General features: G+C 38.3%; 1 protein-coding gene across 1 annotated transcript; it reads right to left on the reverse strand.

Moving 5' to 3' along the window:
- Positions 1 to 1136: 1136 nt before the first annotated feature.
- Positions 1137 to 9107, reverse strand: LOC148186940 (uncharacterized). The gene is made up of 4 exons (XM_088089755.1): positions 9036 to 9107; positions 2885 to 3004; positions 1484 to 1839; positions 1137 to 1365 (listed from the first exon to the last, which is right to left on the reverse strand). The coding sequence occupies exons 1-4, from the start codon at positions 9105 to 9107 to the stop codon at positions 1137 to 1139; spliced, it is 777 nt and encodes a 258-aa protein (XP_087945881.1).
- Positions 9108 to 19069: the final 9962 nt, after the last annotated feature.

Consider the following 19069-nt stretch of genomic DNA (forward strand, 5'->3'; position numbering starts at 1 on the left):
CCTGGCAGAGGCTGGACGTGGAGGTTGGGAGGCAGCAGTCTGCCAGAATCTGAAGGTGGAGGCAGCAGCTTCAAGTTGATGGCAGAGGCTGGAGGTGGAGGCGTGGTTGAAGCTGTCTGCCAGAATCTGCAAGTGGAGGTGGCAATTGCAAGTAGCTGGCAGAGGCTTGAGTTGGAGGTCAGGAGGCAGCAGTCTGCCAGAATCTGCAGGTGGAGTCAGCAGCTGCAGGTTCATGGCAAGGCTTTAGGTGGAGATCTGGCAGGAGTGGTCTGCCACGATCGTCAGATGGAGGTGGTGACTGCAGGTTGCTGGCAGAGGCTGGAGGTGGAGGAGTGGTCTAAGCAGTCTGCAAGAATCTGCAAGTGGAGGCGGCAGTTGCAGTTTCCTGGCAGAGGCTTTAGGTGGAGGTCAGAAGGCAGCAGTCTGTCAGAATCTGAAGGTGGAGGCAGCAGCTTCAGGTTGTTGGCAGAGGCTGTTGGTGGAGGCGTGGTCGAAGCGGTCTCCCAGAATCTGCAAGTGGAGGCGACACTTGCACAGTGCTGACAGAGGCTTTAGATGGAGGTCAGGCAGCAGCGGTCTGCCAGAATCTGCAGATGGAGGCGGAAGCTGCAGATTGCTGGCAGAGGCTGTGGTGGAGGTTTTAAGGTAACTCTTTAAAAAAAATAAACACAGCTGTGAGAGGCTCTTTGTTTCGGGTGGAGCAGGACATTTTAGGGGTAGTAGATGGAGCTTTGGCAGCAGCAGTCTGCCAGAATCTGTAGGTGGAGGCGGCAGCTACAGATTGCTGGCAGAGGCTCTGGGTGGCAGAGTTTAAACCTGATGGTGGCTGTTAGAGGCTTTGGTGGAGGCTGGAGAGCAGAGACTGCAGGATGCTCAGGCAGCAGTTGGGTGGCTGCTGGCAGAGGGTGGAGGCAGTAGACGGCTTAGATAAGGCTGATTCTGCAGCAGAGTGACAAAAGTGGAGAGGTGTCTGTCTTGCAGCACACAGCTACTACTTAGCTACAATTTAACACTATAAACCTAAACACTATTAAACTTAACTTTACACTATAATACTTGACTTAAATCTTAAATGCTTAACTTAACACAACAATACTGTTTACATATTTACAAATTTGAGCTTATATAAGAAACTTTTAGTTCTTAGCTCGTTTCTGAGGTGGTGTCCGGGGCTTTGGTTCGCCTGAAACGTCCACATCATACGGGGGGGGGTGTTCCCCAGCCCCATACGACACATCCACATGAACCAGTCCGTCCTCACTGACTGACTCAGTGAACGTTGGACGCTCCAGACGCTCCCACAGCCGGTGCTTGATGCGACGACCCAATGCCAGACTGTACGGGTGCAGCCGGCCACTCTTGGTCCTGAGAGGAGCAGAGGAAACACAAATTAAGTCATGACAATCCATGTGATTAAAAAGTTAATATAAAAATGATTGAAGCAGATGATCTGATTGAAAAAGTCATGATGTTGACGGCATACCTCAGCATGCCATCCACAACTTCGTGGTAGATCCTCTGGTACTCCTCAACAGACCGGTTGTGGATCATCAGAGGGGCGTCGTCAAGCGGCGCAGCAGTGGAGGGCTGGGGGCTGGGGGCCACATCGGAGCACGCTGGTAGATCCTCAGGTGGGATGGTGGCGGAGGGCCTGGGGACTAAATTCAGAAGAGAAACAAAGTCACTGGCTAAGGTGAAGGGTTCAGGAGTGGACACTGAACTGACCACCTCAGGAGTCTCAGAAGACTCAGAAGGACGAGCCGCAGCAGTCCGCTTCCTCTTCTGGGGAGGGGGGCCAGCAGAAGCAAACGGCTGGTGCTTCGGCTCAGAAGTCCGCACCTGGGGAAGGTCAAACACACGAGAGGATGTCAGACTCCAGTGAATATGTTTTTTAACAACATAGTCTTATACTCTTATGCCGGGTTCACCCTGGACGCAGAGGCAGTGTGTGAGCGTTGTTGATCTGCAGTGTGTTGCACGCTCTTGGTGTTCACACTGACAGCATTGTCACTGTGATGCCTCTGCAGGGCTGAGTGCATATGAGTTTTGTATTTCCACATTTATAAGCACAAATTCCACTCGTTTATGAAGTCGTGCTGCTCCTGCATTGTCAACAGCATGGCCATGCAAATATTTCAAAATAAAATGCCTCATGTCAACAACTGGATTCTGTCAAAAATGACATTGTCAGAGGGCTTTTATTTTGAAACAGAAGCATAACAGAAGCATATTGAAACTGTAATTAATAGTGGTGTAGAGTCAATGTAATTATCAAAAACCCATTTTCACTGTTTCTGCTGAAAACCGCGCGCAGCAAGCTTCAAAAAACAGTGAGCCTCCATCTCTCTAGATGTGTCGCGACTGACAAACAGAGACGTGCCAAAACAATTTCCAGCTATTAACCCTGAAATGTTAGCATGACATGACTGTGTCTCGGCCTACAGTATAGCTGTGACATCACAACTTAACAGACGTCCTGATGGCTCATTTAAAGTCACAGTTTCTGAATACAGACTGTGTGCATTTATCTGTACTTTTTTATACTTTCACAGCATTTTTGTATCGCCTATGTCTGCTTTATAATGAAACTAAATACATGGAAATCTGACTTCATACCATATGGGACCTCTAAGTTAAAATAAAGTTGAACTTGAAATATAAAACTAAAGTTGTCATGGAGTTAAGGTGTAAAATGGTTAGATTTTAATAGAACTAAAAAGTAAAGTTACTGTAATGTAAATGCACCCAAGAAGCAACATGCACAACAGACAAAACCTTCAATATTCACAGTATAGTCTGCCATGTGCAGCTGATCAGGATTACACTCAACAATGTAGGACATAAACATTTTTTCTATCCAAAATATGAAAATCAGATGTCATACCTGGTCGCCGCTGCAGCACGGACACGTTCTGCGGGCGGCAGGCCTCCTAGGTCTCTCAGACCTGCGTGCAGACACTCTGCAGTAGTCGTGGTCTCGCAGGAAGACCGGCACAGCAGACGACTGTAACACACACTCATGTTAGAATGATACTCCACAAGCACAGTACATTATAAAAACCCATGCTATGACCTCTCAGTTTGGAGACATAATTATCCAGTCAAAATGTTTCACAACTATAAATACCATTTATTTACAATGTTTTAAATTTCCAAATAATCAAAAAGACTTGAAAGAAATCCTTATCAAAATTCTTTATTAAATTGTAAACATTTTTCTAAGGGCAGCTCTGAATAATTTTACAATTTATAATTCAAATTATAGTCTCTCTATTGCTCTTTTCTTTTTCTTTACATGGCCATTTGTCATCTGCACACCAAATACATGTAAAACCTTATGATAAAATAGACTCAGTTTGAAAAAAAAATATGGAAAATTGTTCCGTCTTACCCACCACATTTCACCATATTGCACATATGTGAAAATACATATAGCATATGTATGTATGTATGTATTTACAATAATAATAATAAGAAGAAGAAGAATATTTTTGGAATGTCTTATTAATTTAATTCTATGGTATTTTGTTTTTCTTCATTTTCTCTTTATACGTCTTCTTTTCAGCGTGGGCATTGAGAAAAATATATTTTCGATTCCTGTATGTCTAACACACATTGGCAGAATTGACTGCCACTGAATTGAATAAAGCTGACTTTGATTTTTGACTTCACATAAGTAAGTTAGTGAATTAAGTAAATAAGTAATTTAGTTTACCAATTTAATTAACTGGCATTTACTTTTTATTTTTATTTTTTGTGGTATGAAAATGATTTTAAACTGCTGAGTCAAAAATTACCCTAAGACCAGATTTTGACCCTGTTGGTGTGCAGCTTTCATGGAAATAACAAAGGCAATGTTTTACTTTTTCTCATGTCGGGGTCAGTCCAGGAAAAGAAATCAAACTTCAACATCGAAAAAAGATCATTTGGGCAGTTTTCTGTTAAACATTTTTGTCCACTAAAACAACGTAAGGCTTAATATGTGTATTCATTTTCACTTTAATACCATATATTATGCATATTATGTGAGAACAGTGGGGAAAGTATATAAAAGCAAATAAAAAGAAAATAAGTTTGTGTTTTTTTTTTAATTTGATGGCAGCTGAAAACTTAATATTGGACATATTGACTCACTTATTTCATAGCAGTGAAATATTTTACTCTGAAAATCATAATCTTTCAAAATCTTTTTTTTTTTTTTAGTTGAATTCACCCCTTTGAAATGAAAAAATATCATTTCTCAATTTGCAGTGTTTAAAGCTGAATTTGAATATGTTTCTGTCAGTGTTCCCAAAGTCAGATCCATAAATTAAAGTTTCATATTAAAAACAAAAACATTTCACATTGCTCAAATTGATTGCTGAAAGTCAGATCCAAAATGTCATAAATATATATATTTTTTGGAAATTGTGATGCATGAAATTAGGGATCTGATATTCTAAACATTGTAGGAGATGTGTTTAAATTCATGTGTTTGAAATTGCAAATCAAGAAATGTCATATTTTCATGATCAATCACATATTTAATCAAGAAATGTCATATTTTGATGTCAAAGAGGCAAATTCAGATTAAATAAATTCAGAAACATGATTTTCAAAGTCAAATATTTCAATGTTGTGAATTCAGTGGTGTGTAAAGTCTGATATTAATATTAAGTGGCTGTTGAAATGAAAATACTTCTGTCTCTTGTCTGCTAGCCTGTTAGCAGTGTTTCAGTTGACGGTTAAACACATAAAAAGAGCGTCAAAGTGTTTGAATCTTACGGTTTCCATCATGAAGTGAGTTGAGAGTCTTTCAGTGAGTTTCAGAGAGTCTTTACTCCTGTTAGGATGCAATTTCTCAGCACAAATCGTCGAGTCAAAGTGGTTGTTGTCAGTGAAAGTTGTTGTGAATGTTTAAACTTTTTCTGGAATTATCTTCCAGTTCTGATTTGTGATGCAATAAAATTCCACAACGACCAAACTACGTCACTGCGCACTGCGTGCATGTGCGTCAAATCTCAATCCGTGATCTAAAATTGTATTTAATTAACATGCAAAACACCTGAGATCAGATCCATATATGACTAATGAAGAAATGCAGCCTGCACACCTGACTGCGTCCTCACTCAGAGAGTCTGATGGAGGTTTGCTGTCAGTCTGATGAACAGCGAGGCCTAAATGTGGGTTTTTGTTTTTCAAAATATTGCAGCGATATACTCCAACCTCACGTGGATCTACTGCATTATAAACTGTAAAGAGAATATTTCCTATTTATATTTTACCATCTCGGAGTTGCCAACATCTAACCATGATGAGTTTTGCCTCTTTTACTTTGTTCCAGAACGTTTTAAAATGCGCATCAAAATTAATTTTTATTGTAAGTTTTACCATCACCGAGCGTTATGTGTCGATGTGTTCATTTTATTCTTTGTTTTGAGTTTGTTAAATATTTGTGTTCATCACACAGCAGCTGGATCGATATGTGTGTCTCCAGAAGCGCTGTGCGCATTTTACGCACGTGGCGCAGCGCCGGTAACTTTATCAATTAGATCTATTTACTTTGCCAGCAGGTTCAATGAGGATCTAACGATATTCGACAGTCAGAGATTTCTACACATTAACCTGTTTACTCCAAAACTCACAGATTCCTGGTTTATTTAGTAAAAACATCTGGAACAGTCCAGCTCCATCACAGTTGTGAGGACATTTTTATCATAACTAATAAACAAAACACAATATATATATATATATGAGAGAGAGAGAGAGAGAGAGAGGGAGAGAGAGTTTTCTGTTCATTCAGGCAATTATAGAGTTTTTAATGCTGGGAACTATGGGAAATATCTGAAATTTCCTGTTTCTGTTTGTCTGTGTGCTTCTCCAGGTGCAGAGAGTGATTGAGCACACCTGTGATTAATCTGCTGATTATCAGCCTGCAGTTTATAAAGACTGAAGAAGCAAACAGTTGGAGTCAGCGGGTCAGAGTGGGTGCTGTGTGTTGGACTGACAGAACTAGTGTTTTAGTGGAATCTGTGTTCTTTACTTCCTTTTGAAGGGAGGGTGGTTAAACTTTTGGTTATTTTTTTGTTATTGTATGATTTTTTTTATTATTTTGGCTAACCCTAAACCTTTCAAAACACTTCTTTGCTAATTGTTAAATTGAAAAGTGAAATTACAAATGTTAGCAACTTCGGTCAACCAAGTTAGTCTGACTTATCTTGATCATCACAAAGAGGATTTTGCCAGTGATGAAGTGAGGAGATATATGAGTTCTGTTTACGTGTTTGGGAAAATAAGCACATAACGTACTGGTTTGCAACCAGCAGAATACACATAGATAGCACAGTATATTAAGTTTACTTAAGTTGGTAAAACTTAGAAAGATTGATGTCATTAAAATTTCCATTTTTGAGATGCAACAACTTCACACTTTAAGGTAACTAAAACTAAGTTTAGCTACACATTTTATTACACTTAACAATTACATATTAAGTAAACTTATAATAATTCTATTTACTTAATTTTTCAAAGCAATCAGTTCAGATTTTTGTTTAAAGTAAAATCAACTTGACAGATTTTACAGTGTACCAGTAATTTTAAATACATAATTATGATAATTATAAATGTAGTTTTTCCCCTATTTTTTTTATTTTTGCCCTAAACATTTCACCTAGTTTTTAAAGATAAATTTCTACCAATGACAATCTACCAATGTCATGCAATTTTTAGAACATGTCTTACCAAGTTGCTCATTACCTTTTATTCCCATGTTTTTGAAAGAAATTGCACCAGATTACTCAGTTTTCAGACGTTTAAACTCACAGGTTTGAAATTTAAGGACATTTACAAAAAAACACACATAAATGTGCTTATTCTTTTACTTACAGGAGTGTGATGAGTGACCTCTTTGACACTGTCACATTGCTTTCACATTGTCCTTTGATACATATCGTCATAAAAAATAGTGATTGCAACTGCTTTAATTAAAGTGATTATCAAGGGAGTAAAGTATTGCCGCAGATTGTTGAATGAATTTTATTATTTTCAATTTACAACCTGCAGAGACATGACAATTGCTTGACCTTGGCCCTTCATTACAGAGATTCTGTTTTAATTTCTTAATATTATCAATTTATGCTAATGCACTGAAAGCGCGAACTCATTTGAAAAGTCAGAGGTCATGCTACAATCCTGCTGTAAAATTTCAAAGTTGCTTCTGAACACAAGTTACATCATGTTCAAGCAAACACAACAAGAAGACAAAGAGACAAAAGAAAGAGAGTGAATTTGAATAAGACAGCTGCTTGTGTTAAAATGTTGCTGTGTAGCAGCTAGCTGCTGTTATAATGTTGGTATAATAAATTATTATAAAAGGCAATTCAATGCAATGACTTTAATTACAGACTCAACAATTAGTGTAATTAAAACATGCCAAATTATGGTTTTATTTGAATATAAGCACTATTTATGTTTCTTTGGCACATACTGAAACAACAATGGAGCTCTTTGGACTACAGGGCTTCAGGCATCCAAATTTTGGTCCCATTCTGAAACCCACCTGTGGATAACCCAACAAAACCCTAAGGGCGTAGATTAATTTTTATGCCTCTGCACCAGCGACAGCTGTAGCCAGAGACATTATGTCTCTGGGTTGTCCGTCCATCTGCCCATCTGTAGTCCATACGTCTGTCCCAATCTTGTGAGCAGAATATCTCAAAAATGCTTTCCAAAGGAATTTCTCCAAATCTGGTTCACATGTTCACTGGGACTCATTGATGAACTCATTAGATTTAGGTGGATTAGATTTAAGGTCAATGTGACCTTGACTTTTGTCTCATTCCCAAGAAATCTCAAGAAAACCTGGGCAGAATTTCTTTAAATTTGGTGCAAACCTCCACTTTAAGTCAAGGATGAACTAATTAGATTGATTAAGTGCATAGTTAGGGGCTGGCTCAGCCTTGCCTTGAACCAGCCCCTACTTACGCTGAAATAGGCCTAGTGTGCCGGGGAAAATTCAATTTAATTTAATTAATTGAAAATAAGAAAGTAAATCAGACCTAGACCAACTCTGGTGCTTGTTTATGTTTTAGTTACAACTAATAGATCAATGAAGACCTCTGCTTTGACCTCACTCAAATGAATGAATCAAATTGAGCATCAACACTGCATAATTCTAAAATGAGCCGAGCCTCCATCAAACAATAAAAAAAAAATAAATAAAGCGTAGACTAAAGACCTTCTTCTTTGATAAAGTGTATACTTAGGGCTGGTTTAGGCTTGCCAGGAACCAGCCCCTGCTTAGGCTGAAATAGGCCTAGTCTGCTGGGGAAATTCAATGAAACTTTATTCAATCGATAATAAGAAAATAAATCAGACCTGGACCGACTCTGATATTCGTTTGGGTTTTGGTTACTATTAGTGGATCCATGAAGACCTCTGCTCTAAAAACAGTCTGCTGAGATACAACAAATCCACAAAGTGACTTTATTTTTCGAGCATCAAGGGGGCACGATTCCAAAATGAGCTGAGCCTCCGTCACACAGCATGATGTAAACTGAATTTGTAGAATCTGATAGAGAATCCATGTAAAAGCTAATGTGGCATTATCAGCACCGGTGTTGCTGTTGCCGAGTTTGATTTAATAAGGGAATTGCGATGGTGATTGAGGTCATCTTCGTCGTTCGCTTCTTTAAAAAATAATCTAACATCTGAGCTCATGAGACTGTGTGCACTTCCACACGCTGCTGCTGACATCTTAATTTGCTTCTGCCGGGCAGGTTTACTCCTCTGCAATCCTTTTGAAGAGGATTATACACATGCCTATTTTATTCACCTCCAATTCCAATAGAAATATTTTAGCTCATGGCAAAAAAAGAGAAATCTTATTTGATTCAGTTTACTTGCCACATAAGGCAGTGTGCCCATCCAGGAAAAATAGAGAGCACTCACAGGTGAAACCTGCTTGATAATTGCTATTTCTCCAAATTCAGCTTCTTTGGCTGTATTTATACACAGGTCACAGGAAAGAGGAAAGACTCAACAATTGAAGTTATTACACAAGGGTCACAGCCGCTGACTTCCAACCATGACAGGAACTCTGTCTCATCATTCTCTTTATACAGCCGCATGCCGCTCAAGCTTTCTGCAGACGCATTCAGCCGGCAAGTGACTGCTGCAGCGGCGCATTCATAAGGTGAAGTACCTGACTGCTCTCCCAAGGGAGGCCATGATTAAGCAACTTTCCGAGTTCTCCAGAAACAACAGCACTCCGGCCCGGGGAGCGTGGAAGGGTCCAGACGGCGCTCCTGTCTAATCACAAAGAGACGCAGCTCCTAAAGTGATGAGCGAGCTTTCCCGGCTCATTATTTTTTCAGCTAGACATAGGTTGTCACTTTGGCTCTGCAGAGTCAAAAATAAAATTCCAGACTTTTTCCTCCAGACTCTCATAGTTTGAGCTCTCAGTAGACATCTTTATTACCTTGCCAGTGGAGGCTTTGCCGCACACAGTGTTCCTGTTTTTGACAGTAGAAAGACGTCTTTGTTCTTTTTTTTTCTTGTGGATTGGAAAAACAGTTGCAAGCAGAGATCTGGGCCAGAAAATCTCAAGAAATTTAAGATTAATCATAAACTTCCGTTGATTTAAAGAATATGTCGAGGCAGATTCTTCTGTCAGGTCATCTATTAAAATTAAATTAGGATTGTCAGTGTCATGGTACCAAATATCTCTATTTGTGGTCTTTATTTAGCTGAGAACTTTATTAGAAAGACAGTCATATTAGACCCGTGTTTTATCAGTATTCTATATCATATCTAAGTGAGATGTGTCTGAACAGTCACTCAAGCATATTGTAGGCCATTTTTGGGATTGTTGAAGCCTTAAATGTTTGATTTAATGGCAGCGTTTCTAAAATGTTGTGATGCAGGTTGCAGTATTTATGTGCCTTTTTGGCAATAAAATTGTGGAACCAAGGAAAATATTTTTTAAAATAGTTGCAATGCTGTCTCAGATTTGCAGCCTGTTATTTTGAGCGTTCACTGTGTTTCTCACAGATTTATAATCTATTTTAACAGGCAGAGGGGCTGTAAAGCAATAGCTGATCACTGATGATCTGCTGTTGATGTAATTTGGGGCAGCACTGAAGTGCCGTCTTTCTGAGCTGCTCTCCTCCTGCCACGTAGGCACAGCAGCAGCGGCTAACATCCAACACCAAACCGTTAACGGGCCAAACTATTTCACACTGACACCAAGTTAACAGAAATACAAAACTCAAGTAAAGCACAGATATTCTCAAAAAAAGCTTAACTACTGTATACTTCTTTATATAACACTGCATACGAGGGTGCCATACCATTGTTCAGCATCCCTGAATACCACACCCCCATTAATCCAAAAATGTCCTAGTGGACCTAAAGCCCACTTCTCTAACAGCCTATTTTCCCAAAGCAAATGTCTATTGCAAAGTCTTGTTCCTAAAAACAAATTCACACTCCTTACAAATAGTTTCATTTTCCCACCTGATCCTGGGTGTTTACCACCAACCCCTCCCTGCTTTTCCGGCATCTTTTGTGTCACCAAACATGGCTGTTTTCAAACCAAAACATGATCTTTTCCCAACCATAGCCAAGTGTTTCTGTGCATAAACCATCCATTCACCGCAGCATTGCCAGCAAAAGTCATGTACCCTCTCCAGTACATGAGGTGTCTTTTGTTTTTGGGATAATGTGCTTTGGGTTTTCAATGAGACAATTTTCAGACTAATGGGGCTTTGGAATTTCATGTTTGAATAATGCCATGTTGTTGTGAAAAATTGATGATGATGTAATAGACTTTATACTGAATTTACCATACTAACTATTATCGTATAGCTATATAAATACCAACTCTGAGATTTTTTAACCAGCCCTTTTCGCAACTTTCTCAGTTGCTTGTGACACTGCCATTATTTGGCCTCACACCAGCTTTTATTTGAGAATTGAGATATATCCCATTCATGTGAAAAACAACCCTATCATGAGCACAAAGTGCACAAAGCTCTGTTCTTCTAAATAGCTTCTAAATAGGACTCTTTCATGTTTATCTGCTGGAATTAATGCTTTGTGCAGGTGAGCCAGCCGAGGGAGGATCTGCAGTTGGTCCCCTGACAGAAGAGAAATTTTAATTAGCATTGCTTGCAGTTTGGGTCACCAACATAGACATCCATCTGAGACTGTTCAATATTTAATTAAATGGCTCTTGCTTTACACCTTTGTTCACCTCAGAACACAATTCCCAGCAACACCTTTTATTCAGCCTCCCAATTAATCAGCGCAAAACACTTAATGAGAAACAGCTGTCAAAGCAAATATTCAATGAATCCCAAAAGCATCAGTTTGCTGTCTTCTTAGGTAATATTGGGTATTTAAAATGTTATGTGGAGGATTAAGAGCAACAGATTTTATATCAAATTCGAAAACATCTTTTCCAGGTGTCTAAAAGGTGAGGTGTAAACTCATCACTCCCACCCGTGTGCTCATTTATTGTCCGCTTGCTTCATGTCATGTCATATTCTGCATTCACTGCTTTGCAGGAAATCAAAAGTAAGCAAATATAATAATACCAAGAAACACAAGTGCAATTGAAAAACTGAATTTGGAACATTAAAGGAATGCATCACCCACAAAATGATCACTTGTATATCATGTAAGCACCCTGTGTATCATTGTATTTGTGAAGCACTGTGTATTTGTGAACTTTCTTGTCTTGCATGTCTCCATGGTGAACGAGGAATCCAAAAACTGCTAATGGATTATACTGCATTAGTCATTGGCAAGTTGTAAATCTATGTGACAATATAGTTTTGCTGTTATTAAATATGGCTCCTATTCACTTCACTTCAACAAGAATTTTTATCCTTGTTTTTGGATTCTTCGTTCACCCTAGAAATATGCGGAGAAAATAAGAAAAGTTTTATTCACAAATTAAATGTAACACAACATGCCATATTGGCACACAAACTATCATTTTGTCGGTGAAGCATTCCTTTAATATTACTTTATTACAGGAATCACATACAGAACTACGTGAGCACTGGCAAGCATTTATTAGCTTCTACATAACAATAAATCTGACATGATCACAGCTATTGGCAAAGTAATTTGGGAGTCTTGTTTGGGCATTTCAACAGTGGTTGTTACATCAAAATGAATCATTTTAGAGACCATTCCCACTCCGAGATGAACCCAAAAGTGTCAAAAATCCTCCAAAGACGTCTATAGTCACTTGAAATGTCCTGTGTGCGTGCCTCTTTGTTTAGCGTGACTCGACTGTGTCCTCCCTCCTGTTTGATCACAGGGATTATTTGGAGGTTTAGTCTTTTAAGTCCTGTTTCGTTTTGCCCATCTTGCTTGTTAGCATTTAAATGGCTTTTTGTAATTGCCTAGGAGAATCTTGAAATAACACGAGGCGAAGAGCTTTTTTCGCTCCTCCTCTGCACTCTCTCCTTGCTGTTAACCTCCCCCATTCAGTCTCAATAAACAAACAGAAAATCCTTGGGATCCCTGTCAGGAATTTGGTTCACTTCAAGTGATTCGCATTGCTGCTGCTAGTCTGGCTTTGATGCTTGTCTTTGCAACACAGAACACTTTGAGTTTTTTTACCCCCTTACATGGAGGGAATATTCACCAATTATTCGCACAAGCCCTTGGGAATGAGCCATAAGAGACACTAAAGTGCAGAATACTGCTGGTGAGCCCAGTTGCAAGACCTTCTTTGAATGTGTGCATGCGTGTGCGTGTGTGTATGTGTGTGTGTGTGCGTGTGTGTGTACATATTTGTGAGGAGAGTGTAAGGACGCCCGAGATGTCCTGCGGTGAAAGCCCTTATCTTGTATTTACACATAAGGACTTTGGGCAGGGCTGACTTCATATTTAATCTTTAAGCCTCTATTCCAATATGATTAAATCCAAAACAAGAACCTATAGAAGGAAGTGAGGCCAGAACATCCTGCACTAACCCCTGGCTGTCCAAAGCTACACTGTAAAATCTGACATGTTGATTTTACTTTTAAAAAATCCAGGAAATCAATTGCCTTAAGTAATGTCAGTAAATGTAACTATTAGTCTTAATTTATGCTTAAATACATGTAAGTGTAATATATTCATAAGCAGAACAGATATTGATTTAGCACATGTGGACAATGCACAAAGATTAAGTTGGTTATTTATATATGAAACAGTTATATTAGCTTGTTATATGGAGAAAACATGGGAGTTGAGAAAACAAGCTCCATATCAAGATAAACTGTAGATCTGTAAAAGTTGTAAATGTATTTTTCACTGTATAATCTTTTTGTTTTTTGCAAAAATATTGCCCATATATTATTTTGTAACTTAATTTATTGAATGTAGTACTTGAATGTGTCTACTTTTTTTTCTGATGACATATGCTTTGAGATTCTTGTAATAACATGTGGTAAAGGCCAGAAATGACATGACACAGAAATGTAAAACTAACTAACCAACTAAGGTAAAGTATATGTACAATTACATATTTAAACATATAAATGTATTTATATATTTTTATTTCCATAACCGCTTGTCCTCGCAAGGGTCGCAGGGGGGCTGGAGCCAATCCCAGCTGTCATCGGGTGGAAGGTGGGATACACCCTGGACAGGTCGCCAGACTATCGCAGGGCCGACACATATAGACAGACAACCATACACGCTCACAGTCACACCTAAGGGCAATTTAGAGTCACTAATGCCCACGGACCGAACCCCGTTCAAACAGAGGTTGGAACCGGGGACTCTCTTGCTGTGAGGCAACAGTACTAACCACAACGCCACCATGCCACCCAATTTTATATATTTTAATTATTTTTTTATTTTTTCCTTTAAATTTAATTAAGTGTACTCAAAATTAAGTTATATTTACTTGATTTTGTGAAGTTGTTGCGACATGAAAATAACTAGTTTAATTAAATCAAGCTTTCTAAGTTTTACCAACTTCAGTAAACCAAGTTTACTGAAGTATATATCTATATTCTGCTGGTTGCAAACTAGTCATATTTTTAATTTTCAGACGTTAACAAAACAGCCCTCACTGATCCAGCAAAATTGTCTTAGTCATGATCAAGTTAAGTCAGACTAACTTGGTTTACTGACGTTGCTAACACTTACAAAGAGCAAGGTGGTTTTTATTGTCATTTTTAAGTTGCAACAACTTCACAAAATTAAGTAAATACAACCGACTTCACAAAATTAAGTAAATTCAACTAACTTCACAAAATTAAGTAAATACAACTAACTTTGCAATTAGATATAAAGTGAACACAAATTAAGATTGATAGTTTTATTACTTAATTTTTTCCAGGCAATCAGTTTCCAAGAGTATTTAAAATAAGATCAACTTGTCAAATTTTACAGTGTACAATTTTAGTGAAACTTATTTTCCCTGCAAACATGGTGATGTTAACTCTTGAATATAACAATGGGTGGAATTTTAAACAGCGCTGTTTTTGATAGAAATATGCTCACATTTTAAGTATCATTGACTAAAATTAGCAGAGGAAACAGCTTTGACTTCCACACTGTTACATGCCCGCGGGCACACTTTACCTTAAGTAGGAACTTTCCTTTCAAAAATGGAAGATATTTTTATAACACTGTCCCACAGTCAAGATAAGTCAGTGGATTAATGTAGAATCAAGCACTTTTTAAAAATGTGTCTGTGTACCACTGATAAGCAGGTGGTATGTAAATAAAGTTAATATCAGCAACGCAGCATCCACCATTGGAAGGAAACAGCTTTGTGACAAACATCGATAAACCCAGTGAAGGGGGGGCGGGATGCGTAAAAAATGTGGCTCATGTAGCTGAGAGTCACACTACATGTAATGTGATCTGGGACATGATTAAAATGCTAAAGTATAGCAGCTGCAAGTATGAGCAGCAAAACTAGATTACAGGTGAAATGTGGGCACTTGTAGGATTACATTTCAACATATTTAACATGAGAGGAGCTTTTAAAGGGTGTTATAACAACTTTATTGATTCCTTTGAGAGAATTCAATTGTGGCAGTGAAGCTTGACATCAACAAATGACATAAAGACACTAGTCAAGTGAGAGAGGTAAATTCAAGTCTTAAGTCAGTCGAGACAAGTCCATGTGGAGTCTCAAGTCAATCAGGATTATTTCAAATCAAATTCCAAGTCCCTTCAAGACAAGTTCAAGTCCTGCTTGAAGTCCACTGAGACATCTTGAATTTGAATCTTGAGTCAATTAAAAAGTCCAAATCCAGTCTTAAATAGTTTGGGAGAAGTTCAAGATATATATCTGTTGTCCATTAATAATAATCAGCCTGTTTTCATTCCAAAATTTTCAAATACTGCTGCTTTAACAACGCTTTTGGCATGAGATCCGACACCTTTCGAGTCCACGTTATGCACTGCTAGGTGGTGTCAGCTGGACTTCGACAGGTTGAAACGCTGCCTGCAAAAATGTAATACAAGGACTACGAAGGTCCCTACAGGGCAGGAGGAGTGATGGATGGGTCCAAACAAATTCGCACTTTCATGTGGGAGTCCGGCGTTCGCTTCCCATCTCAATTTGATGATTTTTTTTCTACACTTTATCATGTGCTTCTTTTGCCTAGTCCTAACCATCCATGCCGGCATGTGCACTGACATCCTGGTGTTGTCCAAACTTGGACTTGTCTTGCCTTAAGGCTTTGACTTTTCTCGTTTGACTTCCTGCTTGTCTCTGCTTAACTTAACCTTGTCTTGACTGACTTGAGACATGACTCAGATTTGTCTTGATGGACACCACATATTTCTTGAACTTGACACAACTGACTTGAAACTCAACTTGTCTTGAGGTCAAAAGGTCAGAATGTTTCATTATGACACAGAAATGTCTGGTCATTTTAATTGGGAGAGCTCCATCTGGTTTCCACATCTTTACTGTCAGGATTCAATCATGTTGCAGAAATATAAATTGGAGGTGGAGAAAGATGCAAGAATTGTAGTTCATTATCACTGTTATCATCTCCACTACAAGACTTAATAAAACCGTAGGCCTCAGTGGATTTAATCAATCCAGTGCCTACATCTTGTACAACTATTACAATCAGATTACTCCAGCCTGTCCTCATTTGCTGACTCCCCCAGTGATTCATTGTGTCTTCACTATATGTTGGCTGTCTACAGTATTGTCTGTGTCTCCGATGTCTTCCCTTGTTCTCCTGAGCAGTTCACTCACCTCCCAGTGAATTAAATAGTTTCAAATGAAGAGCTGCCAGCAGCTATTCACTCTGAGTGCCTCATCCTCCTCCTCCTCCTCCCTACTCAACATCTCTCAAAAAACACAAAGGTGACCCCAGAGCCGTGTGTATTCCTTAAATCAAAAGGAGAAGAGCTACAAGAAACAAAAAAACTGTCAAGGACTTTCACAGATGTTTCAAGTATTCCATATTTGCCACAAAAAAGTAAAAAGAAAGAATGTATTCTGTACTTTTGCTCTCTAGCTTTTTAATTCAGTATCAGTATCAGACCCAGATGGGTTGTTGAAGGCTATTAGTAACAAGTAATGAATTGAAATTCTGATTTCTCATTGAAGTTATTAATATTGTATGTCTTTTTGAAGGGTTTGGTGGGGAATTGTTTACAACTTTCTCTTTTGATGCAAAAGTAGCTGAGCTTGGAATGGCATAATTGTTTATCATATTCCAATTTTTGTCTTTGGTTTTTCAAGGTTGAATGTATTGAATTAATGACTGCAAGATGCTCTTTTTTGGTAATTTGCTTTACGGTCTGGTCTCACAAGCATGATAAATGGCAAAATTATGTTGGAATTTCAGTTAATTCCAATGGAAACATGGTAATAAGGGGATTTTCTAAAAAGAAAAATCTGACCTGTGAATTTTACATACACACTTCTAGTGAGTCAGAAATGATAAGTGAGTGGGATTACTTTAGTCTGAGTACATATGTGTCTTTTTTATTCTCTTAGGAATATCCTACATAGTATACATTTAAGTAAGTAAAATAAAATGCTTTTAGCTTGGTCTGATATGCCCAAGTGGTCAAAAAAAATCAATGCAGCTTTAAAGCCCATGTGTAAAATTTCTATGCGATAATAGCACCTTTTGTAGAGACAAGACCCAAATCCCAGTGGAAGTGGAGCAGCCTGTGTGTTCAGTCCATTCATTTAGTGTCACTGGGGGCTTTCAGAGAAATATTGAGGTCGCAAGAACATTACATAGCATCATTGTGTTTTAGTCATATGGCATCAGGAGACTACTTATTTTGAGCTTTGGCTTACGGTGTTCTGTTACAACTAAGTTGATATGTTGACGTAAACCAGTGTTTAAGTTCTTTAAGTTCAGTATTTTGGGTGTTCCAGTGTTTGTTAAGGTCACTTTAAGAGTCTCAGGAAGTCAGGAACAGAACATGTCATGTGACCAGAAATGAGGAAGTAAAAAGCATGGAGTGCTGTTTAATATGCATACATCTGAGTTGATCCAGTGGCATCTGCACACGTCTTTAGAATAGAATAGAATAGAATATTCCTTTATTGATCCCCCATTGGGGGAAATTTCAAATGTTACAGCAGCATGAAAAAGAGAAAGTGGAATGTAACAAAGAAAATAACAATAACACAATTTTACAATAACACAATTATACAATAACAAATAACAATAAATAAGTAATAAAATAAAATAAGTATGTACATAGAGGAAAAAGGTATGTACACATAATAAGTAAGTAATAGAATAAGTATGTACACAAAAGATGGATTTGAGAATAGAATTTACAAAAATTTGTTGTGCAAATTATTCAGCCAGTGATGCTGATGTTATAGAGTCTTATTGCAGATGGGATGAATGACCTGCGGTAGCGCTCCTTCTTGCAGGGTGGATGTCGCAGTCTGCTGCTGAAGGAGCTGCTTAAAGCCCCCACAGTCTCATGCAGTGGGTGAGAGGGGTTGTCCATGATGGATGTGAGCTTTGCTAACATCCTCCTCTCACCCACCTCCTCAATGGAGTCCAGGGAGCAGTCCAGGACAGAACCGGCCCTCCTGACCAGTCTGTTCAGTCTCTTTCTGTCCCGATCTGTGCTCCCTGCTCCCCAGCAGACCACTGCATAGAAAAGAGCAGATGCTACCACAGTGTCATAGAATGTCCGGAGCAGAGTCTTGCACACTCCAAAGGACCTCAGTCTTCTCAGCAGGTGGAGACGACTTTGGCCCTTCTTGTACAGTCTTTACGTCTAAAGTAGCATTGTGGGTATGTATATGCTTGATTTGTTGTGATCTACAATTGGAGATCATTATTTTCGTTATAAGTCTGCATTTGTGAAGTTCGATGATAAAAAAAAAAAGAAAACTGTGATAGATGCTAGAGACACCATTGTTTCAGGATTATAACAGCTCATAGGTCACTCAAAGTTCATTAAAGGACGATTGCAATAAATATATTAAAGGAAAATAATTTAGATGTTAAAAAATGTTGGCATATATTACATTTTGGATTAAAAATACATAAAACTGTAGCGGGTAAAAAGAGATTTAATTCATAGGAAATTGATTTGATACATATGCACTGTTTATACTGTACATGTTGAGAGCAAGCAGAGATTTATTTATCCTGTCTGTGTTTTATAGTTTCACCTTTCCTCGCAATGTCAATAAACCTGTGGACAAGGGAACAACGGTCTTCAGAGTCTTGATGTTAGGAAAGAGTTTATCTGACTGCCAAGTTATATACAGCACATATGACGAGGGCAGCACATACGGTTCTTAACTTCCCATTAATTGTGTATGAAACCAGTACCATTAATGATGATAATAATAATTATTATTATTATAATGATTAGATTTAGCATTTCATTGTGTCTTTAACCTTTCAAAACCTTGGAAAATGGGCCTGATTTCTTTACAAAAACATGGGAATAAGGCCATGAAGAGAAGTAATGACCCAAAAATGAGCAAGAAATTAGAAATTTTTTTAAAAAAAAGTAAAATAAAATCACCAGAAACTTTGCACACACACCCCCCCACCCCCCAAAAAAAAAACAAAGAAATGACTATCTATAAAATAATTTAAAATATTTA

This window comes from Plectropomus leopardus, chromosome 16 (assembly GCF_026936395.1).
Source record: "Plectropomus leopardus strain MGB_pleo_1.0 chromosome 16, ASM2693639v1, whole genome shotgun sequence".
Lineage (NCBI taxonomy): Eukaryota > Metazoa > Chordata > Actinopteri > Perciformes > Serranidae > Plectropomus > Plectropomus leopardus.